At 49.0% G+C, this 27,303-nt stretch overlaps 1 protein-coding gene across 2 annotated transcripts in view; it reads left to right on the forward strand.

The window, feature by feature from the left end:
* Positions 1-27,303, forward strand: part of LOC101952950 (unconventional myosin-X-like) — a 235,305-nt gene that overhangs the window by 135,692 nt on the left and 72,310 nt on the right. For both annotated transcript variants that reach the window (XM_065561329.1, XM_065561328.1), the window contains 5 exons: positions 5,479-5,559; positions 7,171-7,295; positions 7,628-7,742; positions 20,787-20,893; positions 25,045-25,350. In XM_065561329.1, the coding sequence (XP_065417401.1) occupies positions 5,479-5,559; positions 7,171-7,295; positions 7,628-7,742; positions 20,787-20,893; positions 25,045-25,350 (734 nt within the window). The remainder of the gene's footprint in view (positions 1-5,478; positions 5,560-7,170; positions 7,296-7,627; positions 7,743-20,786; positions 20,894-25,044; positions 25,351-27,303) is intronic.

Consider the following 27,303-nt stretch of genomic DNA (forward strand, 5'->3'; position numbering starts at 1 on the left):
TCTACCAATGTGATATATGCCATCATGTGCCAGCAATGCCCCTCTGCCATGTACATTGGCCAAACCGGACAGTCTCTACGCAAAAGAATTAATGGACACAAATCTGACATCAGGAATCAAAATACTCAAAAACCAGTGGGAGAACACTTTAACCTGTCTGGTCATTCAGTGACAGACCTGCGGGTGGCTATATTACAACAGAAAAACTTCAAAAACAGACTCCAACGAGAAACTGCTGAGCTAGAATTGATATGCAAACTAGACACAATCAACTCCGGTTTGAATAAGGACTGGGAATGGCTGAGCCATTACAAACATTGAATCTATCTCCCCTTGTAAGTATTCTCACACTTGTTATCCAACTGTCCGTCTGTACTGGGCTAGCTTGATTATCACTTCAAAAGTTTTTTTTCTCTTAATTAATTGGCCTCTCAGAGGTGGTAAGACAACTCCCACCTGTTTATGCTCTCTGTATGTGTGTATATATATCTCCTCAATATATGTTCCATTCTATATGCATCCGAAGAAGTGGGCTGTAGTCCACGAAAGCTTATGCTCTAATAAATTTGTTAGTCTCTAAGGTGCCACAAGTCCTCTTGTTCTTCTTTTTGTGGATACAGACTAACACGGCTGCTACTCTGAAACCTTTCATTATGCAGGGGCATGTGACTTGCCCAGGTGACTCCAAAACTCCATCTTGGAGCTGGGCTTTGCATAGGAGGGAGGAGGGGGGTCTCCACCCACAAGAGAGAGTCTATTTAAACCTGTGGGAGACCCCTCCATTTTGTCTTCAGCTGGCTAAAGAAGGAGCCTCTCCACCCTCTGCCCTAGGATACTTGAAGGAGACTGAAACAAAGGACAGTAACTATAGGGGGTGTGAGTGATTGCTGGACCCAGGCTAAAAGGAGATTAGCCTGTAAAAGGCAGCACTCTGGAACTGGTGAGGAAATTATCTGTATTCAGTTTGATTAGGCATAGATTTGCGCATTTTATTTTATTTTGCTTGGTGACTTACTTTGTTCTGTCTGTTACTACTTTGAACCACTTAAATCCTACTGTCTGTATTTAATAAAATCACTTCTTATTTAGTAATTTACTCAGAGTATGTATTAATACCTGGGGGAGCAAACAGCTGTGCATATCTCTCTATCAGTGTTATAGAGGGTGAACAATTTATGAGTTTGCCCTGCATAAGCTTTATACAGGGTAAAACGGATTTATCTGGGTTTAGACCCCATTGGGAGTTGGGCATCTGAGTGCTAAAGACAAACACACTACTGTGAGCTGTCTTCAGGTAAACTTGCAGCTTTGGGACAAGTGATTCAGACCCTGGATCTGTGTCTGGAGCCAGACAGGAGTGTCTGGCTCAGCAAGACAGGGTGCTGGAGTCCTGAGCTGGCAGGGAAAACAGAAGCAGGGGTAGTCTTTGCACATCGGGTGGCAGCTCCCAAGGGGGTTTCTGTGATCCAACCCGTCATAGGTGGCATCAAATTTGGGCATCCAGGCAGCGGTGGTCAAGGAGTCTTCTCATAGCCTGCTGGACATTTTGACACCAGCGGGCCCCTCGAGGGTGGCCCTGCCACTCAGTGAGGCTATCATGGACCTGGTTACAGTTCTGTGGCAGACCCCTGTTTCCCTTCCCCCTATGTCAAAGCGTATGGAGCAGAAGTATTATGTGCCAGCCCAAGGTTACGAGTTCTTATACTCACATCCCCCTCCAGGGTCCCTGGTAGCATTGGCCACCAACGAAAGAGATTGCCAAGGGCAATTGGGGGCAACGCCTAAGGCAAAAGACTCCAAAAAGTTGGACTTATTTTGCAGAAAGGTCTACTCTACTGGAGGGTTGCAACTTAGGATGGCAAACCAGCAGGCACTGCTGGGTTGTTATGTTTTAATATGTGGGATGGCATGCACAAGTTTAAGGATCTGCTCCCTCAAGAAGCCAGGCAGGAAGTCTCCTTGCTGGTTGATGCAGGGAAAACCATAGCGGCCCTTGACGTGACTGATTCTGTGGCCAGATCCATGGCCTTCGTGGTAACCATGCAAAGGAGCTCTTGGTTACAGTCTTCTGGTCTTCCTCAGAGGTCCAGCAAACCCTCCAGTATCACCCCTTTGAAGGATCCTCGTTCTTCTCAGAGAAGATCAGTGCTAAGCTCCACAAGCTTAAGGATTCCAGGACAACCATGAAGTCCCTAGGGTTATATACCCCAGCGGCTTCTAGGAATCATTACAGGCCCCAGCAGTCTGCCCAGTACTTTGCCTTTGCCAGCTTCTGCCTTGGGACTGACGCATGCTGCTCTCAGGCACTCAGGGAGCTTGAAGCTCCCCTTTTGACACGATGTTCAAGGTCCCTATCCCAGTATCCCTTATATCGGATGCAGTTGCACCTCTGTTTTTGGACCGTCTGTCCCACTTCATCAGTATCACCTCAGACCATTGGGTGCTGTGCACAGTGGAAGTGGGATACACTAGTCTCCAGTTTGTTTCTACTCCCCTTTCCTCTTCAGGGACCCTTTTTACAAGCGACTCTTGGTCCAATAAGCCCAATCCCTTCTTCGGATGGGAGCCACGGAAGAGGTTCCACAAAACTTGAGAGGAAAGGGGTTCTACTCCCATTTTCCCTACCTTAAGGGTGAGCAATGGGAGGAGGGGGCAGAGAGGAGGAAACGGGGGGCACAGGGCCTCTGGGGGAAGAGGCGACCATGGTCCCAATAAGTTCCCTCAAGACCCACCTGGTTACAGCAGTGTAGAGCTGCCGGAGACTTCTGGGCCACATGGCATCATGCACTTACGTCGTGCAACACGCAAGGCTGCACCTCAGATCTCGTCAAGGATGGCTGGCCATGGTGTACTCAGCTACCTGTCACCATCTGGACTCAGTTCTCACCATACCTTTTTGAGTCCTTGCTTCCCTGGATCGGTGGCTGGACCATCGCACGGTTCATGCAGGAATACCCTTTTTGTGGCCCAAAACTTCAACGTCCCCAGTTTCAGATGCAACGGCACTGGGCTGCGGAGCCCATTTAGGGCCCCTTAGGACTCTAGGCCTCTGGTCACTAGAAAAGCTCTCTCTTCATATCAATGTCAGAGAGCTCAGGGCAGTCATCCTAGCCTGCCAGACGTTCCTGCCTCACACTGCAAACCAGGACACATGGGTTCTCATGGATAACACAACAGCCATTTTTACATCAATAGGCAGGGTGGGGCATGTTCTTCCCTGCTGTGCTGGGACGCAAGCTATCTGTGGGAATTCTGCATCGTGCATTCAATCCACCTCAAGCCTTCTCACCACCTGGGAGCACAGAACCAGCTGGTGGATCGCCTCAGCAGCTCTTTCTCCACTCACCACAAGAGGTCTCTTTGGCCGGGCATCACAAAGAACATTTTCCAACGGTGGAGGACTCCTCAGATAAATCTGTTTGCTACCCAAATCAACAGGATATGCGACCAGTTCTGCTCCCTACAAAAGCAGAGCCCAGGGTCTCTCATGGACCCTTTTCTGCTACCGTGGATAGATTGCCTGTATTACACCTTTTCTCTTATCCTGCTAATGCACAAGGTTCTGATTAAGATCAAGCGGGACTGGGACTGGGTCATTCTCATAGCCCCGGCCTGGCCCAGGCAACATTGGTTCACCACCCTATTAGGCCTCTCAGTGGAGGCCCCGCTCCCGCTTCCTTTATATCCTGACCTGATCTCTCGGGACCACAGCTGGTTGCTCCATCTGAACCTCAGCTCTCTTCATCTGACAGCCTGCAAGCTTCGTGGCTGAATTCTGAAGAGCAGGCTTGCTCGGAACAGGTTTGTCAGGTCCTGCTAGGCAGTAGGAAGCCCTCCATCAGAGCTACTTACTTTGCAAAATGGAAGCGCTTCTCCCATCTTTCCAGCGTGGAATTCCACCCCCAAGTTCTTCATTGCAGGTTATATTGGAATACTTGTTGCTTCCGAAACAGCAAGGCTTGGCTGTTTCTTCCATCAAGGCTGACGTTGCAGTGATGTTGGCCTCCCATCCCCCGGTCGACAATCAGTCCATCTTCCATCATGGTTATCTGTTTCCTTAAAGGCCTAGAGAGGATATACCCCCCAGGTTAGAGATCCCATTCCTCCCTGGGACCTAACCTTCGTCTTATCAAAGCTTATGGGTCCCATTCAAGCCACTGGCAATGTATTCGTTAACTCACCTCTCCCGGAAGGTGGCCTTTTTAGTGGCCATCCCTTTGGCTAGAAGAATTTTGGAGATTTGTGCCCTCACATTGGAGCCCCTGTATATGATTTTCTTTGAGGATAAGGTGCAGTTGTGTCCGCACCCTGTTTTCCTCCTGAAAATGGTTTCACCGTTCCATTGCAGTCACCTGGTCATTGGCACACATGTTCTTGGCACACTACGCCATCACCCAACAGGCCAGGGATGATGCCATCTTTGGCTGAGCGGTTTTGCAGTCGGCATGTCCGTGAACTCCAAGCCCACCTCCTATACAACTGCTTGGGAGTCACCTACATTAGAGTAGACATGATCAAGAATTTGAAGAAGAAAAAATGATTACTAACCTTCCATAACTGTTCTTTGAGATGTGTTGCATATGTCCATTCCAAGACCCTCCCTGTCGGAGTTAGCTGAAAAGAAGGAACTGGGGTGGGGGTGGGGGGGCAGGGTCAGCAAGGCCCTTTATATTGACACTTTGAGCACATGGTACCTGAGGGCACCAGAGCCAACCTGACAGATACCTCTAGGGAAAAATTTCCAGTGACTGTGCTCGGGCTGTGCACACACCTATATTGGAATGGACATGTTCAACGGAGCTTGAAGAACAACAGTTACGGGAGGTTAGTAACTGTTTTTTCCCCTCCCACCAGAGGTTCTGTGTGCACCCTCATTGCCCCTCTTCCTTCTTTCTTCTTTTTTTTTCTCTTTTAGGGTGCCAGTGTTTTAAACTGTATTGGGAGGACTGGTAATTATAAAATGGGGGTATTGTTGTGTTGGAAGATGTTAATGGCCACCATCAACTGGTTCTTTGCTCTCTACTTACCTTGCTGATTGAAGCTGCTGCTTCTGGTAACTGGGTGCTAGATACTCTGTGTCTCCCTTATTTCCCCCTTTTGGTTTTTCCAATTTTCACCAAAATCAGTAGGGTTCTGTTCATTGATGCCTAAAATATTTCCTGAAATTTTGGAATCAATTGGTTGAAATGTTGAAAAGTTACCACATTACAGACAAAAAAATGCCGTTAAGTGTAAGGCCTTGCAAGGTTAGTCAATAACAGCAGGTAAACATTTTTCACTGACATGTGATTTTAAAATTTTTTATTAAACTGACTATGTGACTTCAAAGGAGAAGCATGGAGGAAGAGAGGGTGGAGTCAAGGAGAGAGTTTAGGAATAGGGGGCTGCTTAAGAGTCCCCTGTACTCGGACAGGAGCCCATAGACCCCCAGGCCCTGCTGGAATGACTGCTTTTCTAGTTTTATCTTGGTGTTTTCAGGACTCTCTCCATTCCCTGATGGCCACACTCAGCACTTCCAATCCATTCTTCATTCGCTGCATCAAACCAAACATGGAAAAGGTGAGTCCCACCCCTCGGGGGGAGGGAGGAGGGACATCTTCCTGACCCCATGATGAGGATATGGGGAGAGAAATTCTGCCTCTTGCCCCTCTCTTGTGAGTTTTTTTTAAACTGAAGAAAAATGCATCCCACCTTTCGTATTGTGTGAAAAAACAAATACGCACAGCGTGTAAGAACTGTTCCCACCATTCTTTGTGCTAACACAGCTCGGAAGCAGGACCCTGTGCATCGCCTGCAGTGGGACAAAGGTGGCGAGTGATTCCTGTTTGTTTTGGGAGTGGGAATCTGCTCTGGGATTTGGGGCATGTGTAGTAGACTAGGGGGTTGCACACTTCATAGCTTCCGTAGGCTAAGTGCATTGCACACATCAGGGGCTCCTTGAATATTCCATTTCCTCCCTCCCCATGTCCCTCCCCCTCTATTTCACGGACTCTCTGGGACTGCCCCCATCCCCTCCCTCATGCCAGGGACTCTAGTGTGTTCCTGGTTCCCCCATTGTCACCCTTATGCCAGGAGCTATGTGTGCACTCCCATTGCCTCCCATACCAAGGTCCTCCATTTTGCCACCATGCCAGGTTTTCTGTATGTCCCTGCTACCCCTTCCTTCCATTCCAGGGTCCCCCATTCTCTCCTCTTGCCAGAGATTTGTATGATCCCTAATTTCTCCCCCTGCCAAGGGTTCTGTGTGCCTTCCATTTCTCCCATCTCCAGACCAGGGTTCCCGTTGTTGCTCTCCTCCCCAACCATTATTATCTCTCTTCTCTCTGTCTGGGAGAGAAGTCATTCTAGGTGTCAGCATATTAAAAGTGGGAGGATGGGCAGAGATGGGTTTTATTATGCTGGAAGGTGTTAATTTGTGTCATCTGCCATTTCTTTGATCTATAGATAATTGCAGAGGTGCTTGAAGTTGTGGCTCTGCTAAACAAATGTCAAGGGTTCTTTGTGTCCCCCATTTCCCACTTCTGTTTTTTTTTAACTATCCCAAAATCAAAGGCCTTGCAAGCTGGGCCAGTAAACTTCTCATTCACCTGTGACTTGTACAGCAGCACCCCTGAATGGGGATTTCTCTGCAGCATGTTGCACTATGGCCATGCTCCATGGTATCAGCTAGATTTGCTTTCACATTGCAATGATGTTTGTGCCTCTTTCTAATTTGCTGGACTCAGAAAATCTATCAGTGTTGATTCCTTGTCTCTTAGAGATGGCGGTAGCGAGAGAACAGACCAGTTTCTCCAGGTCTGGAGCCCCACATAGGAAGTGGGGGCAGGAGGGGGAGAGAAGGAGACAAACCTGTCGAAATGGGCCTTTTCCAAAGAGGGCCTTGTTGCAGGAAAAGTCCCCCTGCAGAGCTCTTTCCTGAAACAGAGAGGAGGATAAAGCTTCATTCCATTAACAGGGCAGGAGTGAAGATGCTTCAGATTAGCTCTCTGTAAAGTTTCACCTTGACACTCAGAAAAGTGGCAGCAAGGAGCTGTGGGTATGTGTCTGTGTGCCCCTTACAACGTTCAGATAAACAGACACTATGCCAGCAAGCAAAAGGTTAAGTCTGGTATTACTACTTGCTTAGATCTCTCTCTTTCTCTTGGTTTGTTTCTAATCTTGGTCTTCTAGGCACCAAACCTCTTTAACCCGGATGTAGTTCTAAACCAGCTCCGGTACTCTGGGATGCTGGAGACAGTGAAAATTCGAAGAGCAGGCTTCCCCATACGGCGTCTCTTCCCGGATTTCCTCAGCAGGTAATGGGTAACATGGAGGTGGGTGGTGGTATGTTTCTTTTCTCTATAATTTTAGTCACTGGCACTGTTCCCAAATTTTGGATGTCTTTTGTGTTGTCTCCATGTCAACCATATTATGGGGATAGTTGCAAGTTGGAGGTGAAAGTTTCTGGACTGGAGGTCAGTCCAACCGCAGTTGAATAAAGAACATGAAAAAGAAAAGTTCCCAGATGGGCAGATAAGACAACCTTGTGGGAGGATGAATGGGAAGAGGAAGGTTTTGAAGCATGTTAGAAATGGAGAGGATACTATCGTACGTACTTTTATGTCAAGAGATTGTGTTTGGTTCTCAGGTACAAGATGCTCATGAAGAATCTGAGTGTCCCAGACAACACCAAGGCTGTGTGCGCACATTTCCTACAGACATATGACAGCACCAGGAAAGAGTGGCAGCTGGGTAAAAACAAGGTATTACCTCAGTGTAGAAAAAGGTCTATTGAGTGAGGGGAAGGAAGTAATTCCTGATGCAAGAGAGTTTAATTGAAAGGTGATATACAGAGGAGCACTCCAATAAACAGCAGGTGGAAGTAAACTAATGGCACTGAGTAGTCCTACCACTGAAAGTCACTGACTGAGCTATGCTGCTGACCTGTAATGTCTCAAATGCTTCCCGAATTATATATTTGGAGATAGATTAGATGAGACCCAACAGCCCTTTTCTTTCTCCCATTGGACAGCCCAGGATTGTAACCCTAACCCTATTGCTTAGTCAAGTCTAGTTTTAAAGGACCCAAGCAGAACTAGCTTTGGATTTTTGGATGGACCTGCAAAACAATACTTTGCTCCCTTCTCATGTCCAGTCTAACTAACTCCTGCCCGCTGTGATCATGTCACTATGTAGAGAGCCAACTCATGGATTTTGAGGTGGGTTAGTGAGGTGCTGCTTTGGTGTATATAAAGAATGTGTGGGGGGAGGTCAGCTGGATCTTCAGGTTTGCATCAATCTCCTGCTACAGGAGCTTAGCTGCTGGAGTCTATGTAGTCATCAACATTTTTCAGGGAAATCTATCCATATGCTGAGCCTCCAACTCCGACAGAGGTTTGTTTCTGTTTCGGTGAATCTTAGCTCTTCTGTCTTGTCTTGGTGCTGATGTCTTCCAGGCACCGAGAGAGCTGGAAATAGTGCTGTTTGCATTAGATGTAAAGGAGAGAGAGCTGGGTGCTGTCTATGGGTTGTTGCCAACAATAATTATGTTTTCTGTCTGTCTGTCTTCCTAGCAGCTCCTCAAAGAAGTGGAATAGAATGTTGGAGAGGGTGGTTCCCTGTGGAACTCTACCTGTGAGGGATCTGATTGGAGAAGAGGGTTATCAATAACATGGCTCTGGGTATAGTCTGAGTGGAAAGATTGGAGCCACCTCAGCATATTCCCTCTAAACTCTGATACATCTTTAAGTCAGGACAGCATAGCCGTATGGTACTTTCCCATTCATAGAATCATAGAATATCAGGGTTGGAAGGGACCTCAGGAGGTCATCTAGTCCAACCCCCTGCCCAAAGCAGGACCAATCCCCAACTAAATCATCCCAGCCAGGGCTTTGTCAAGTCGGGCCTTAAAAACCTTTAAGGAAGGAGATTCCACCACCTCCCTAGGGAACCCATTCCAGTGCTTCATCACCCTCCTAGTGAAAAAGTTTTTCCTAATATCCAACCTAAACCTCCCTCACTGCAACTTGAGACCATTACTCCTTGTTCTGTCATCTGCTACCACTAAAAACAGTGTAGATCCATCCTCTTTGGAACCCCCTTTCAGGTAGTTGAAAGCAGCTATCAAATCCCCCCTCATTCTTCTCTTCTGCAGACTAAACAATCCCAGTTCCCTCAGCCTCTCCTCATAAGTCATGTGCTCCAGCCCCCTAATCATTTTTGTTGCCCTCCGCTGGACTCTTTCCAATTTTTCCACATCCTCCTTGTGTGGGGCTCAAAACTGGACATAGTACTCCAGATGAGGCCTCACCAATGTTGAATAGAGGGGAATGATCACGTCCCTCGATCTGCTGGCAATGCCCCTACTTATATAGCCCAAAATGCAGTTAGCCTTCTTGGCAACAAGGGCACACTGTTGACTCATATCCAGCTTCTCGTCCACTGTAACACTTAGGTCCTTTTCTGCAGAACTGCTGCCTACCCATTCAGTCCCTAGTCTGTAGCAGTGCATAGGATTCTTCCGTCCTAAGTGCAGGACTCTACACTTGTCCTTGTTGACCCTCATCAGATTTCTTTTGGCCCAATCCTCTAATATATCTAGGTCCCTCTGTATCCTATCCCTACCCTCCAGCGTATCTACCACTCCTCCCAGTTTAGTGTCATCTGCAAACTTGCTGAGGGTGCAGTCCACGCCATCCTCCAGATCATTAATGAAGATATGGAACAAAACGGGCCCCAGGACCGACCCTTGGGGCACTCCGCTTGATACTGGCTGCCAACTAGACGTGGAGCCATTGATCACTACCCGTTGAGCCCGACGATCTAGCCAGCTTTCTATCCACCTTACAGTCCATTCATCCAGCCCATACTTCTTTAACTTGGCGGCAAGAATACTGTGGGAGACCGTATCAAAAGCTTTGCTAAAGTCAAGGAATAACACATCCACTGTTTTCCCCTCATCCACAGACCCAGTTATCTCCTCATAGAAGGCAATTAGGTTAGTCAGGCATGACTTGCTATTGGTGAATCCATGCTGACTGTTCCTGATCATTGAAGCACAAAATCATCAAATGGTGCCACCAGCTATGTTTTGCTTCTGTGTCCTGGTCTGAAGCTTGAATAGAAAAAAATCCAGGATTTTGGTAGTGTCTAGCTGCACCTAAGAGTCTTCTCATTTTTCTTGCTCAGGAGGTTAGATTGTGAGTGGTAGGTCATTAGATTAGTTGCTTTGAGCGGTGGTTGGAGTATAACAACCATGGTTGGAAGGATTCGATTTTTATCAGTAAATGTTGGTAATCGTTGATTTCACTGTAAGCACACAAACTGATTGAAAAAATGTTTCCATAGATGATGATTAAAATGTGCAGATAGGCAAAGTAAGAAACATGCTGCTTGAAAGCTTATTAGAGTTTGATTTATGGAGGTATAGAAGGGAACAGTTTATTCAAGAAGGACAGGCGGGGGGAAAGGGAGGAGGTGTTGCCTTGTATCTCAAAGATGTATACACTTGCACTGAGCTTGAGATAGAAGTGGGAGGCAGACCTGTTGAAAGCCTCTGGGTAAAGATAAAAGGGTGATCTACTATAGACCACCTAACCAGGAAGCAGAGGTGGATGAGTTAAAAAAAAAAAAAAAAACTAACAAAATCATCCAAAGGACAAGATTTGGTGGTGATGGGGGACTTCAACTTCCCAGACATCTGTTGGGAAAATAACACAGCAGGGCACAGATTATCCAGCAAGTTCTTGGAATGCATTGGAGACAACTTTTTATTACAGAAGGTGGAGAAAGTGACTAGGGGTGAGGCTGTTCTAGATTTGATTGTGACAAAAAGAGAGGAACTGGTTGAGAATTTGAAGGTGGAAGGCAGCTTGGGTGAAATTGATCATGAAATGGGAGAGTTCATTCTAAGGAATGGTAGGAAGGAAAACAGCAGAATAAAGGAAATTGGACTTCAAGAAGGCAGACTTTAGCAAACTCAGGCAATTGGTAGGTAAGATCCTGTGGGAAGCAGGTCTAAGGAAAAAAGAGTTGGCAGTCTTTTAAAGAGCTATTATTAAGGGCTCAAGAACAAAATATTTTTTTAAATCGTGGAGACTAAAGTATGTTTGCATTGTGAGAAGAAAGAACCAGAGGAGAAAGAGAAGTTAAGGAGCTGTGTAAGGGTGGGGATGAGCGTGAACATGAGGGAGATGGGGAGGTGGGATGGGAGGCAAGTGGAGGGGTTGGAGAAAGAGACAATAGAAGAAACTCTTGCATCTGTGACCAGTGAGAAGGAAAAGAGAGTTGCAGGAGGGGAAGGCAGGAAGGAAGGCAAGCGAAGGGGGTGGTAAGGACAGGTTGTTATATTTTGTCAATTTCTCTTGGAAGAAATCAGTGAGATAGGAGGAGGCTGGAAGGTTTGAGGAGTGAGTCAAAGGAGGTTAAAAGGTGGCTGAGGTTGCATGTGTGAAATTCAATTAAATTGAAGCAGCAGAGTTGTTTAGCTAGGAAGATGGCAGAACTGAAGGAGGAGAGAACGAATGTGTAGTGGAGGAAGTTGGCCTGGTCACGGAGTTTTCACCAGAGATGCATTGTGGCGCGAGAGCAGGAGTGGAGGAAGTGGATGATCAGGGTGATCCAGGGCTGGGGGTTGGCAGGGTGGACCTTGTGATGGGGAGAGGGGCAAAAAAGTCAGTAGTGGAGGAGAGTGAAGCATGGAGAGACTCAACAACTATCTCAATGGAAGACAGGGCCGGGGTGAAGAGGGCTGAGACTGGACAAGAAGTCCTCAGCACTGATGGACTGAAGTCATGGAAAGGTGAAGTGACAGGGTCTGAGGGAGGGGGCTGAGGGGCAATGTTGAAAGAGACTAGGTGATGGCTGGAGAGAGGGAATTTAGCAACAGAGAGATCAGAGAGAGAGCAGTGCTTGGTGAAGACCAAGTCAAGTAAATGACCCTTGTGATGAGTGGGAGAGTTGAAGCAGGGCTGCAGGTCGAACGAATAGGTCAGAGTGAGGAAACACACAGCTAAGGGGTCAGATGCATTATCAGCATAGATTGAAGCTTGAAGTGACAGGAGAAGAGTGGGGGGGAGTGTGAGTTCGTTCCACCGTCCCTAAGCAAAATAATAAGCATGCAGTTTTACCAGTATGACTGCGTCTATGCTAGGGTCTTTTATCAGAACATTGCTGTGTCCACCAGCAATCACACCTCTTCACACCACTGATCAACATTGCTAGGTCAGCTGAAGTTTGTAGTGTTGACATTGCTGGACAGAAGGTGGAATCCTAGTCTGGATAAGGCAGTCTTCACATTAGCAAGTCGAGGTAAACACTAAGTGGGAGCCTAAGGGTTTACATGACCTGCTAACATACGTTATAGCTACAAACTGCCTTGTCTTCACCAGGAGGTTGCTTCATGTTGGCTAACACAAGTTAAAAACGTACCTTTTTTCCTAGTGAAAACTTGATTTATTTTCTGTCTTTTGAGTGAAAGTGAAGTGAACAGGATGGGGATCAGTTGCCCTGGAGAGAGAACAGTGGCCCCGTGTGTACCCTCTGTACCAGTTACACTAACTATGAAGGCAGCAGTGTTACCTCATGTCGAGAGTCACCCAGTTAGAACTAAACAATGACTCTTTTGGGGGGAGAAGAGGTTTGAGGGGAGAGCATGGCATGGAGGGGAGAGCATGGCATGGAGGGATGTAACCTAGGAAGGAGTTTGGGGGGCAGAAGGGAGGGGGTGACATGGAGAAGGAGGAATACGTCCTGCAAAATGAATTGGAGGATAATTTTATCCCTAGTGATTGTTTGGAAGAGGAAGGAAAAGACTCTGAATTAATATAGTGGATTGTGTAGGCCAGGAAAGGAAATGAGGAAGGGAGGGCAGGATGGGCTTTGTGTTTCTCATTAATACTAGTGCAGCTGTCCTGCTGGCAATAGCCAAGCTTTTGTTGATAAGAGGAGACTCCGGCTCTGTCCTGATGTATGCTAGAGGTGAGGGCCTGGCAGAGTGAAACAGACAGAATGTTAGCAATGGTTTGTTCTTCTTCGAGTGCTTGTTCATGTCTGTTCCATGTAGGTGTGTGGGCGCCCACATGTACGGTAGCTGAAGATTTTTCCCTTAGCAGTATCCATAGGGCCGGCTCTGGTGCCCCCTGGAGCCCCGCGCTCATGTGCCAGTATATGGGGCGCCACTGGCCCCGCACCCTCTCAGTTCCTTCTGACCACCAGTGACGATGGCTGGAACACTGCTTGCTCTTGCAAGTGCCCTTAGCTTCTCAGACCATGAGATTTGTTTACTATAAATAGTTCCTTAGTGTTAAGTGCTAAGTGTTTGAGTGTTAGTTAGTTAGAGTCCCAGGGAGTGGGGCATGCCCCACTCCCTGGGGTTTAAGCCGTGTGCCACCTGCTCGAAACCGATGCCAGTTGGGGAGCCACACAAGCTCTCTCAGGTGCCTGGGTGAGGCACATGTAAAGGGAAGGTGCCAAATCTGTAAAAAATTTTAGGCCCCGTAACCAAAAGGATAGGGACATACACCTGAAGGCATTTCTAATGGAAACTGCCCTGTGCCTGGCGTTGGAACCATACAACTTGGCGCCCAGCACATCCGCATCAGTGCGGAGCGCATCATCGGCACCGGGACGGTCCCGGCACCAATCCACCTTGCCGGCCAGAAAGCAGCACAAGAAGATGTGTCCAGTTAGGAGCGGCTCTCCAACGCTGAGTGAAGCAATTGATCCAAGACCTGCACAGGGCCACTCACCACCTCCAAAGCTGTCCTCCGGTGCGGGTTTGCCACCCAGCGTATCCAGCCCCAATGCTCACCACCGACTCCAGGGAGCGATCGGGACTCTATGCACTTCTTAGTGCCATCAATGCTTGAGGCCTTCCAGGCTGCGAAGGACCTAATGGCGCTTCCCGGGCCACCTGCAGCCAGAGACTTATATAAGGCCCTTGCGGACCCATCAGAGTGGCCCGCTCCATGGGAAAGCCTGTGCTGAGAGCACCCCCCCGCTGTCACCAGTGCAGTTCCACTTGCCATGTTGCCACTCACCCCTTGGTTTAAGTCAGCCACGTTTGCGGAGCCGCTCGCCTGCAAGTCAAAGATTGCTGGCACGATGCTTGTCAATGTCCTGGCACTAGTCAATATCCCGGCGCCGATTGATGTCCGAGCATCACTCATCATCGAGGCACTAGTCACCACCCTGGCACTGGTCACCGTCCCGGTACCACTCAGCATTGAGGCACCGGTCGACATCCCAGTACCGTTCAAGGTCCAGACATCACCGATCGTGATCTTGTTCACAGCACCGTGGGCGCTTGCCTTCTCCAGACATGCGCACTTAGTCATCGGCTCTGGCACACTCTCGAGACCGTGGACAGAGAGGAGTACTTGGGATCAGGGAGTGACTGGGGCTCCTACCATCACCAGCATCGGTGCCCTGACTATGGGCCAGTTTTCTCTGCGGGCCCATGGCCACGTGCCCAGTGACCCCAGCAGTGGCAGATCTGGAATCCGTGGGGGCTTCCCACGGTACCCAGGGCCCAGTCGTACCAGGCACTCTCGTTGGGGTCTGAGGCCCAAAGCAGAGCAGGGGCCCAGCAGGCACCAGTAATAGAACTGCATCAAGAAGAGGGCACTGAGACCCCAGCTGCCTCAGAGCAAACGGCTCCTGAGCCTGAGGACGAGCCATCTGTGCAGCCTGTTGCCACATCCTCTTCCTCGTCCCTGGACAGTGTGGTGGCGGGGACTGCCATGTATCCCTTGATGATTTCCAAGCCCATCAGGAGCTGCTCAAGCAAGTAGCTCCAATTTGGGACTAAAAATTGAGGAGTTTAAGTAGTAGTCGGATGATCTCCTTGAAATTCTAGGTGCCTCTGCTCCTTCAAAGGTGGCCCGTCCTCCTTGGCCCAACAGCAGGCAGCCGTCCGCTGCTCCAGTGGGCAGAGGCAGGCGTTTTGAGGATGCCCCCGAGGGCAACACACCAGATTTGTCTCTGGATCCAACCCCTGCTTTGTTTTTGGATCGGCTAGCCAGCTTCCTACCATCATTGGCGCCATATCACGTTGGAACATTGGGTGCTCAACACCATCGAGTCCAGTTACACCCTTCAGTTTTCCTGTACCCCACCCTCCTTTCCCATCCCTTTCAGGGACCCTTCTCATGAGCAGCTCCCTATCCAGAAGGTAGAATCTCCACTATGGCTGGGGGTCGTGGAGGAGTTTCCTCTGCATATGAGACGGAAGGGCTTCTATTCCCAGTACTTCCTAATACCAAAAGCCACGGGGGGCCTAACACCCATTCTCGATCTGTCTCTCCTCCACAAGTATCTCAAGAAGTTGAAGTTTCGCATGGTCTCCCTAGCCTCCATCATCCCCTTTTTGGATCCAGGAGACTGGTATGCCACCCTCGACTTGAAGGACGCCTACTTCCACAGTTCCATTTTCCATGGCCATAGGCACTTCCTTCGCTTCATAGTAAGTGAGTGCCACTTCCAGTTTATGGTGCTACCCTTCAGTCTTGCGACAGTGCCAAAGACCTTCACAAAATGCAAAGACGTCGAGGGGTGCAAATTTACCCATCTCGATGACTGAGTCAACAGAGGCAGCTCCTGGGAACAGGCCCACAGCAGTCTCGAGCTGGTACAAAACACTTGTCAGAACCGGGGGCTTATCATAAATGAGCAGAAATCTGCCCTAGTTCCAGTGCGGTCAATAGAGTTTATAAGAGGGGTCCTGGACTCTACCCTAGTCAGAGTTTTCCTGCCAGAGTCCCGTTTTCGGACCATGTCATAGCTCATTGGTCGGGTAGGGGCATATTTCCTCACCACGGCCCAAGTCTGCCTCAAACTATTGGGCCATATGGTAGCGTGTACATACATGGTCAGACACGTGAGACTTCGCCTTCGACCGCTGTAGGCCTGGCTGGTGACAGTCTACAAACCCATCAGACACAGGCTAGTTCATCTGGTGACGATCCCATCACAGGTCCTGGCATCCCTCATCTGGTGGACAAACCCTGGTTATATGCTGGATGGAATTCCCTTCATGACTTTACCTCCTTTGGCGACCCTGATTTTTGATGCCTCTGATCAAGGTTGGGGAACTCACCGAGGCAGCTTCAGTATGCAAGGCCTCAGGTCGCAAAGCAATTGTCACCAGCACATAAACGTCAAAGAGCTCAAGGCCATATGTCTAGCCTGCCAGGTTTTACTTCCATACCTACAGGGCAAGGTGGTTCGCATTCTTATGGACAATGCCACAGCGATGGTCTCCATCAACAAACAAAGTGGCGCTTGCTCATCATCCTTATGTCAGGAGGCTATCCAGTTTTGGGATCTTTGTGTACAGCACAACGTCCTCCCAGTAGCTTCACACCTCCCAGGAGTCAACAACTCGTTAGTAGATCTCCTCAGCAGGTCCTTCCCATCTCACCACAAGTGGTCCCTTCACCTGGAAGTGTCCAATATGATTTTCCAAAGGTGGGGGTGTCCCCAGATAGATCTGTTTGCGTCCAAGCTGAACAAGAAGTGCTGGGAGTTCTGCTCAATCCAAGGGTCCGAGGAGGGTTCCCTGTGTGATGCCTTTCTTCTCCAGTGGTCAGAAGGGGTCCTGTATTCCTTTCTGTTGATACCACTGGTACACAACATTCTCCTGCAGATAGAGACAAAGCAAAGGTCCTCATGATAGCTCTGGCATGGCTGGGCCAACACTAGTTCGGCATGTTCCTGGACCTGTCTATGACAACCCTATTGATCCTGTCTCTTTGACTGGACTTGCTCTCTCAGAATCAGGGCACCCTTCTGCACCCCAATCTGATATCCCTTCATCTAATAGCATGGCTGCTGAGTGGCTGAATGCCGACAAGCGGGCCTGTTTGGCGCAGGTTCAGCAAATCCTGTTGGGTAGCAGGAAGCCTTCCACTAGAGCATCTTACCTAGCCAAATGAACGTGTTTCACCTGCTGGATTTCAGAGAAAGGAATCTCGCCCTCCGAGTCCCCGACTCAAACTATTCTGGATTACTTGCTCCACCTTAAGCAGCAAAGCCTAGCCCTTTCATCGATTAAAGTGTATCTAGCGGCCATCTCGGCTTTCCACCCGCCATGTAGGGTAAATCAGTATTTTCTCATGAAATGACAATCTGGTTCTTGAAGGGCCCGGAGAGGCTCTTTCCTCAGGTGCCTCAGTGGGATTTAAATCTAGCCCTCTTGCAACTCATGGGTCCTCCCTTAGAGCTGATGGCATCCTACTCCTTGCTTCTACTTTCATGGAAGGTTGCCTTTCTGGTTGCAGTCACCTTGACCTCAAGAGATCAGAGCCCTAACTTCGGAACCTCTGTATGTGGTATTCTACAAGGACAAGGTCCAGCTGCGTCCTCACCCGGCGTTTCTACCAAAGGTGGTGTCACAGTTTCACTGCAACCAAGACATATTCTTACCTGTTTTCTTCCCGAAACCTCACAAGTCCAACGAGGAATGCAGGCTACAGTCTCTGGACGTTAGGTGGGTCTTAGCCTTTTATATCAAAAGGACCAGACCCTTTCGTAGAACCACTCAGCTCTTTGTGGCTATAGCAGATAGAATGAAGGACCTACTGGTTTCCTCCCAGAGATTTCCTCTTAGATAACAGTGTACATTAGGTTTTGTTATGTACAAGCGGGTGTGTTGCCATCAGCCATAGTCACCACTCATTCCACCAGAGCGCAGGCTTCCTCAGCAGCATTCCTTGCACATATTCCAATTCAAGATATCTGCAGAGCCACTACTCAGTTCTCAGTCCATACCTTTACATCCCACTACGCTATCGCTCAGCAAGCCCGGGACAACGCCAGCTTCGGCAAAGCAGTATTGCAAGCCACATGAAAGTGAACTCCAAACCCACCACCAAGGGGTACTGCTTGTGAGTCACCTACATGGAATGGACATGAGCAAGCACTTGAAGAAAAAATGGTTGCTTACCTTTCCTAACTGTTGTTCTTCAAGATGAGTTGCTCACGTCCATTCCACAACCAGCCCTCCATCCCCACTGTCAGAGTAGATGGCAAGAAGAACTGAGAGGGCACAAGGCCGGAGGCACCCCATGTACCGGCACATGAGTGCGGGGCTCCAGGAAGCACCATAGCAAGCCCTAAGGATACTGCTAAGGAAAAAATCTCTGGCTACCGTTCACATGGGCACGCACACACCTACATGGAATGGACTTGAGCAACACATCTCGAAGAACAATGGTTACAAAAGGTAAGCCACCGTTTTTTCCAGTGCACCATGGCCTTAATTTGTGATACCATGACAAGCAGCAGCTATACCAAGTCTCCAAACTCTTGTGTTCCCTTTCCTCCTCGCTCTAGCACTGCCCATCACACCTGTCTTCAGTCAGGACACAGTTCTCCCCATCTCTTTCCCACTCTAATCAAGTTTTTCTTGATGTCCAGAGTGACATTTTATGTGGTCCTGTTGGAAAAAAGAGGAAATTGGCTTAACATTGCAGGAGGTTTTTTCTTACCATCTGGAATCCAAGGCACAGCAATACAATTTCTCCTTCACCAGTGTTCCCTACAGGCGAATTTACAGATTTGGCACTTAAGATGAAAAGTGTATGCTAAAAGGAGCAAAAATTTTTTGCAGATATCTCTGTAATAGACCTTCTCCAGGGAGGGGCTGAATGGATTCTGTACATTGTGCAATGAAGACACTGTACACAGCATGTGCACAAATATATGAACATCCATGTGTGAGCAGAGACCTTTTTATGTACACATGTGCATAGCCCTCACATATGTATGCTTCCACTTGCAAGTGTTCACTGCTATGTGCAGTCAACAGTCACACATATATTCTTGAATATATATTGACTGACACCATCTTGCTGTGTGTCTGACTTACCATAAGCTTCTGTCAGTTTCTAATATGAACAGAAACAATGGCAAAATAGCCCCTATATTTCTGAATCTAGTCACTCTTTCCTCAGATGAAGATGGGCTTAAACTTTTGAGAGTGGCTATGAATTAAATGACAGAGAAACAGATGATTTGTTTACGGTTTTCCTGACAAGTAGTCTACCTGTAGTTTGAATTCATTTTAATCTTTCCTATCTGCTTCCTGCAAAATGCTATCATTTCACAGCTAGCTAGTACTGGCAACCCCCATGTTGTTTGGGGATCAAAACGCCCTGTCTTGGATGGATATTACTGAGAGATACCTGAATGTTCTCTGGGTTTTTAATACTTTAGCAACACTTGTGAGGCTTGTATTGCCAATGAAGTCTCTGTGAATTGGATACTTCTGCTGCATGGTGGAGTTGCATCCCTGGCCCAACTCTCAGGGACATCTCCCTCCCTGCCTAAACATTTGTAAGGTGTCTATCACTGTAGGCACAGTCCCTATTAATTAATTTGTTCTGGTACCACCCACAACATACGAGGTTCAGCGTAAATCTGATGGAAAGAAGAGTCCCAAGAAGTTCATAATTTTAAAAGACCAACAAACTGACACAGACTGTGGAAAGGGACACAGCATACAGGGAAAGTGGTCATGGTGGTGACTTTCTTTATAGACTGTCCTCAATTCCTTGACCATTATGAATCAGCTAATTTCTTGTGGGTGTTGTGATGGAGGCTGTTCTTCAGGGGAGATTAAAATGCAGAGAAAGCAATGAGGGAGGGGGATGTTCCATGCAGATGGGGCAATGTGGAAGAAAGAACAGAGTCGGTTATGGGAGAAGTGGAGAAATAGGACAGCAAGGCTAGTATCACTGATGGAGGGGAGGAGTTGGAGGCAGTGATGTGAAGAGGCATGGTAGATAAGTAGAAAGAGGTAGCATTATGTCGAGGGTGCTGCCTAGTGATTAGAACAGGGAAATTTTTTTGATTCTAGCTCTGCTGCTGATTTGATATTGGATATGTGGCTTTTAGTCTCTCTGTGACCCAGTTCCTGCATCTGTAAAATGTGGATAGTGCTGCCCTGTGTCACAGGGCTGTGAGCATTAATCAGTTAAAGTTTGTAAAGTGCTCGGAGGCCCTTGGATGGTAGGTGCTAGACAAGAACAAACTATTATTAGCTATTATAATATGCAGCCTCCAGTACAGCAGCACATCTCTGGCAAGGACACCTCTCTCTTTGGGGTGCATCTCCCCCTTCGTATGCTGCAGTACAGGAGCACATGAAACCTCTCCTCAGGATTCCTTTAGAACCTGCAGTGATCAGATTCCTTTGGAATGGCCAGGCCATGTTTGATTGGGGATGGCCAGTTTCTTTATGCATTTTTCTTACCATTGGAGATTTCTGATTCTTCCATTAATCTTAACTTTTCAGAGTGCAAACTGCTGCCAGGAACCTGGAAATGTAAATGCTCACCTCTGCACCCAAAATGTAGTGTGATCTCTTTATGAAATATTTAATGTCACATATTGGTAGCCAGGGGCCAACCCAGTGAGAAAATAGATTTGTGTGAAGAAAAGATACCAGCTGAGAACGGGTTAATAACTAGCTTGCACACTCTCCTCCTCCTTCCTTATTTTTCCTTCCCTCCCCCTTCTCTCTTTCTTTAAAGCCTTGACCACAGAGTGAAAGGAGGCGGGGGATGGGCTTAGAGTTTGGCTCATGTCCTGCACAACTTTTTCCTTGTAATACCAGGAAAGGCACCAGCCGAAAGTGAGGGGTGGCTCTGGAGAGGTTGCAGCTCTTGAGCAGAGATCACAGGGCAGCAGCATAAAGAGAGCCCTCTGTGCTTGTCACCAAGGGAATGAAACCTCCTGACTCCCCCCTCCCGGGCTGATTTCTTTCCTCTCTTTGTGTTTGTTGAAACTCCTCCCCATGGTGTCAGGTTTTCCTGAAGGAAGCTCTTGAACAGAACCTGGAGAAGGATCGGGAAGAGGAGTTGAGGAAAGCGGCTATAGTCATCCAAGCCCACGTCTTGGGCTACATGGCAAGGTCAGTGTTCTGGGCTGTCTTTGCGTTTTCTCCACCTGTCTGCTTGCAGTCTCCCCCATCCTCTCCTCTACTCTAGGGTATTCTCATCAGCACTTCCACTCTTCTGTTCCCCCCACCCTCCAAATCCATGGGCTAGCCTCAAAATCTGTGTTTCTGCTGAAATCCTTGTCTGTGCTGTTGTCATTTCTTTGACCACTGCAGCCTTCTCTACCCCCTGCTTCTTACACCCTCCTCTGCCCCCACCCCCACCCCCTAGTATGTTAAACATGCCGCTGCAATGACCAGGTCTCTCCACTGACTCTCTGCCTCTTCAGACTCCTCATCCTCACCTTCAAGGGTCTCCAGAACTCTGCCCCCTCTACCTCTTGGCTCTCAGCTCCCACTCCTCCACCCTTAACCTACCAGCTTCACCTAATGCTCCCTTCATCTCTCTTCTTCCCCTCTCCCAACTCTGCCTTTATTACCACTGTCCCCAAGGCCTGGAGCAGCTTCCCTTCTCCTATTTTCCCAGGGGCCTCTCTCTCCTTCTTTAAGTCACTCTTAAGAACTTACTACTTTGGGCTAGCCTTTCACCACTGAACTCCTCTCAGCTGCTCCCTTTTGCCACTACTGCTCCTAATCATAGTAGTGTTAAAGAAAAGCTATTACAGAAGAGCCATCCCCTCTCCTGCCCCTTGAAGTTAATGTAACAGCTGACTCTTTAATGATTGTAGCACATGCTGCTTGCCAAAATAAAGCAAAATGCTGTCTCCGTGCCTTCCCCTCTCCCCTTGTCTGGGTGCCTTTACTTGCTGTGCAGTCTGTGTAAATTAGAGTGTAAGTTCCTCATGGCAGGGACATTTAAATAATAATAATTAATAATCAGAAACCTCCAGATATTTTGGGGAAGGAGGGGAGTTATCACATTGTAAAACATAATTTCTAGGCAGCATTGCTAAGGGAAAACTGCAGTGTCTGTTCTGTGACTTTCCTGGAAAGGAAAGTACCCAGCTACTGGACTGGGAGATTGGGATGCACACTGTTCATCTAAGTTTAGTCTTCAAATCAAGCAGTGCTGCTATGGTCAAAAGGAAAAATCCTTATACAGCGGCTGGTGGCAAATAAGGCATTGCAGAGGGAGGTAAAGAAGCAGAAAACAGGGAAGATGAAGGTTGGAGAAAGTGAAGTTAGAAAACCTTTTTTGTGATAATTTCAGTGTTGCACTGCATCAACATTAGAGAGGCTCCAATAGAAAGGAATTAGTATGGGACAAGTCCAGAAAAGGTTTTGAGTGAGTAAGGCAAAACTAGAGAGTGCTGCCATGTAGCACTTAGAGCTTATCAGTCACCAAGATTATGTAAATTAAGCAGAGTAAGCCTGCCATGAAGAGTTAGATGTTCCAGGATTTTACTGTCATCTTTATCCATATCTTCAGGGACTGATTCTGAGAATTGGGGAAAGAGGCCTAAGGGATGAAAGGTTACATGGTTGGCTATACACTCTGCTTTACTTTCCCAGAAGCTCAGGGTGTCTGAATGGTCACTAAAGTGAAATATCTGAATCAGAAAATAAACCAAAGTGAAAATGCCCCGTTTGTTTAGCAGACCTGCTCCCTGTGGGACTCCTAGTCACAGCTGCTGACTCCCACCAACTAAAATAAGTTTTTACTTTTCTTAGCCCTGCAGGACCTGTGGAGAACTGGTGCTGTAAACTGGGCTGTGTCCCTGTTAGCCTCACAGGACCTGCATGGGTTTGGGGGAGGGAGCCACACTCCGTCCCCATGTGGCTTCTCTGACTCTTGGAGGGGGAGCCAAGCTTTAGCCCAGTACCTTGCAGCATCAACAGAATAGATAACTAAATTCCAGATGCCAAATCAGGGCCCCTGTCCCCTCTGTGTTTTATATATGAGTAAGGGTGAAGTGCAGGATCACTGTATTTCACGGCCCTCCTGCATTGGCTGCAAAAGTTGGCTTTACCTAGGGTTACCATATTTAAAAAAAACAAAAAGAGGACACTCCACGGGATCCCACCCCCGCCCCTTCCCCGCCCCACCCAACTCCACCCCTTCCCCAAAGTCCCCACCCCAACTCCGCCCCCTCCCCTGAACGCTCCGCCCCCTGCTCCTCCCCCTCCCCTGATTTGCGGGAAGCCTGAAACAGGCAGGCAGCAGGTAAGCTGGAGCTGGGGCTGCGGCAGGGGCGGTGGCGGGGGGGCGCGAGGAGGCATGGCCCAGTCCAGCCCCCCCGGCCGAGCGGCTCTGGCCCCGGCATCTCCAGTCCGGCTCAGGCCCTGGGGCGCCGGCCCCGGTTCCGGCCGAGCGGCTCCAGCCCGCCCCGGCGGCTCTGGCCTGGCTCGGCTCGGGCCCCGGTTCAGGCTGAGCGGCCCCGGCCCGGCCCCGGCCCTGGGCGAGTGGCGCCGGCCAAGCACCTCCAGCCCTGGTTCCGGCTGAGTGGCTCCGGCCCGGCCCTGGCCAAGCGCCAGCCCCAGCAGCTCCGGCTCCGGCCCCAGGAGCTCCAGCCCGGATCCCAGCCCCACGACCCCTCCCTATTTTCCCCAGACATGCCCAGCTTTTTGGAATTTCCTCCTGGACAGGGATTTGAGGACCAAAAATCCGGACGTATGGTAACCCTACTTTACCTTGGGAAGTGGAGGAAAGTGAGCAGAAGGCTCTAGACGGGATTACATTCTATTGCCTGTGTATATCTGAGGTCAGGTTAGATTATCATAATGGTCCCTTCTGGCCTTAACCTCTGACAGCAGAGCTCATAGATATTATCAGGAAGAGCACCATGGAGCTGAGTAGGGCTTTGGCATGGTACTCTCAGTGGAGCTTTTGCCAGATGTCTTTTGTAAAAGTCTGTGCCTTTTGTCTTTGTCCACCTTAGAGGAGGCTGAGTATGCAGCTGGCCACCCTCTGTATGAGGAGAGGCACTGGGAGAGAAGCAGGGGGAAGAGACAGCCCCCGACCAGTTTATTTAAACCGGCTTCTGTCGCCCTTTCTCCTTCCTCCCCTCTCTGTAGCCTGCACCCAGCTGCTGCTGCTGCTGGCAGAGTTGTCCCTTGGGTACGGTGAATCAGGGGGACTGCTCCAGGCCCTGCGCTTTGCGAGGGCCAGCTCTTCGTGAGGAGGTGGGCGGGGAGGTGAGGCAGGGGGGCGAGCAGGGTGAGGAGGCGAACAGGGAGGTGGGCGGGGGGGAGCAAGGAGTAGTCCCCCTACCAGAACCTCCCCCTCCCCCCAGTGCCTCCTGCCCACCGGCAGGCCCCACCATCAGCGCCTCCCTTTCCCTCTCAGTGCCTGCTGCCTGCCGCGGATCACATGTTTCGCAGCATCAGGAGACGCTTGGGGGGGGAGAGGAGCGAGGGTGCTTGGGGGAGGAGGCGGAACTGGACGGGGGAGGGACGGGAAGAGGTGGGGCGGGGGCAAAGCAGGAGTGGGAAGAAGCAGGGCAGGGGTGGGGCCTTGGGGGAAGGGGTGGAGGGGCAGTGGGGCCAGGGCGGAGCCAGGGGGAGCACCCCCCGGCAGATTAGAAACTCAGTGCTTATGTCCTGTGTCGTCCCCCCGTTTCTCCCCCGCCCCCCACGGGACGGCCCTGGCTGCTGGAGCCCTGGTTTCATTGTTGTTAATGTTGCACAGTCTCAGATGCTTATGCTGGCCCTAGGGGATCATTCTCGGGTTGTGTTTGAAATTTCAAGGTGGTTCAGTGACCAGCAAAGTGGATGCTAGGGGTGTTTTCCTCTATAAAGATTCCAGGAGGTCTGTGCGAAGGGCATACAAGTGTGCTAGGCTGGTAGCTTCCCAGAGATGTGCATGTAAGATTTGAGGCGCATGAAACTTCCTTTCTAGTGGGTGACAATCTGTCCTTTATCCCCTGGGGATCTCATGCTCATTTTCCCTTTCAACAAAGGCAGATATATTAAAGCAGCTCAAGAAGGGTCACTTTGGAGACAGGAATAAGGTGGCAGATGCAGGAAAGAGGGCAGCAAGGAAAAGAATCTTCACGTGGTAGAAAGGGAGGGAGAGACTTGTGCCCTCTATGGGCACTGGAATGCTCACATCATTTGTTCAGCACTTTGGTACCCTGGGGAGCCATTCCTTAGAAACACGAGAGACATGACTGTCATAGAAGTGGTCAGTGACTCATGGCCCTTTAACTGTTTGGTTTTGTTTGTAGGAAGAAGTACCGAAAGGCCCTAGTCAGTATTGTGACAATCCAGAAGAACTATCGAGCGCACTTCTGGAAGAAAGCCCTCCTGCGACTGAAGGCGTCGGCTGTTGTCCTGCAGAAGCATTGGCGTGGCCAGCTGGCTCGCAGCCTCTATCGGCACCTACTGCAGCAGGAACAGAGGCGGAAACAGGAAGTGGAGGAGAGGAGAAGGCAAGAAGAGGAAGAGCAGATCAGAAGGGAGGAAGAGGAAAGACAATGGCAAGAAGAGGAGGAGCTTAGGAGGAAACAGGAGGAGGAAGAAGAGAAGAAAAGGTACTGGATTATTTTTCACAGCTTTAGTTACATGGCTGGCTCCTAGTAGTGAATCTGCCAAGGTGTATAACTAGGTCTGAGGCCCTGGCATGACAACAGTGCCTTCAGGCCATAAGGAAGCAGTCACGTGAGACATCACTGCAGTAATTTGGATACATGCACAAGTCTCCTTAGGACAGGATTTACTCCTGGGAGCATGCTACACCAAAAAATTAAAAATTCTGTGCACAATCTTTTAAAATTCTACTAATTTTCTTTGTCAAAATAACACTACATAATCACTCCAGTTGCAATTAATTTGGTAATTTATTTCAAAATACCTGTCAGCAAGTATGTCTGTAATAATACGGACACACACAAAAGCTCCCCCAGGAGTAGAGAGTTTAAAAAACCCCAATGACAACCTGGTTCCTCTTTCTCTGCCCCCTTCCCCCCCCCCCCTCCCCGAGCCCAGCTGAGGGGACAGATACCCACAAACCCTCCTCCCCAGAGCCCACCTGCAGCCCCCACAGTCCAATACACCCGACCCCCCCCGAATCCCCTCCTCACAGCCCAGCTGTTGGGCCCCCCCCCTTGTCCAGACGCCCGTCTCCAACCTCCCCTCCCTCCCCAGAGCCCAGGGATCCAGAGGGCGAAACAGCCTGATGCTCGGTCCCAGGCTTGCATGGCGTTTCCTGTGTGCTGCCCTCTCTTCCCTCAGAGCATGCTGGGAACTGCAGCTGCCAGGAACCCTCTAGCTCCCTGTCCCTCTCCCCAGCAGTGTCTTCTATGTGCAAGCTGGGTTCTGCCGAGTCCAGTGGCCCCTAGTGGTAGCTAGCAGCCCTGCAGCCCATTTCTGTGGAGAAAAGGAAATTCTGCATGCACAAGATTAATTTCTGCAAAATTCTGCATTGCGCAGTGGTGCAGAATTCCCCCAGGAGTAAGGATTGGAGTGGGGTCAGGTGGCTCAGAGTAGAAAAGCTGGGTAGGTATGGGCTATCCCGCATTCATTTGGAGAGTTAATTTACTGATTCCCCTCCCCCAATGCCCTTCAACATTGTTCCTCTTTGTTAATATGAGGAGTGGATTTTAGTCACTGGGCCAGGAATAAATATTTTCCTCCTACCTTCCCAATGTTTCGTGACCTCTGAAACATCTAAGATCAGCCAGTGTCTGAGATAGGGTACCAGCCTTTATCAGTCATTGGTCTGTCCAGTATGACCAGTTATTCAGTGAGATGGATGATTGATCTCTGTTCTGGTATTGCAGTTCTTATGATCTTATCTGCTTGCAGTTCCTTTGGATAGTTTGAAATGCTTCTGAGCTGTGCTTTTTTAGCACCACTGCCCTTGTTCTATCACTCATCCCAAGAAAGTGTATACATGAAGATGTCATGGAAGTGCCTGGAAATAAGAGCAAATGTGCAGGAAGGGAGCAATCTGTGAATAACAAGAGGCACACCTCTCCAATGTCCCTCCTTTCAAGGGATGTCACTCATTTTAGTTCCACAGTTACCTATCTTCTACACAAATTTGGTGTCCACTAACTTTTATTGTTGACATCTGCTTACACTGGTAATACAGAATCATAACACTGAAGTCATAGGGAATGAATCCCACACCATTTTAAGCTTCCTGCATGAATAATTGTTTTGTCCCCCTCACTTTGGGTCTTTGCCACATATGGTGTCCTGCAATTGGGCTTTGGCAGGTTGAGAGGCATGTGAAGGGGTCACATAAAAATCAGTAGGGAAACTTGTTGCATGGAAAAGGAATCGCCTACCACCCAGTAGACACAGCAAGAGGAGATATCTATTGGATCTAAGTCTGGGTCCTTACATTTCCTGAGGTCAGTGCTCAGCTGTTGAATTTAAGAACTTAACTGGCAGCTCCAGCAAACAGAGGCCCCATTTGACTGATACACTAGTACAGTAACTCCTCACTTAAAGTCGTCCCAGTTAACTTGTTACGTTGC

Source organism: Chrysemys picta, chromosome 11 (assembly GCF_011386835.1).
Source record: "Chrysemys picta bellii isolate R12L10 chromosome 11, ASM1138683v2, whole genome shotgun sequence".
In the NCBI taxonomy this organism is placed as follows: Eukaryota; Metazoa; Chordata; order Testudines; family Emydidae; genus Chrysemys; species Chrysemys picta.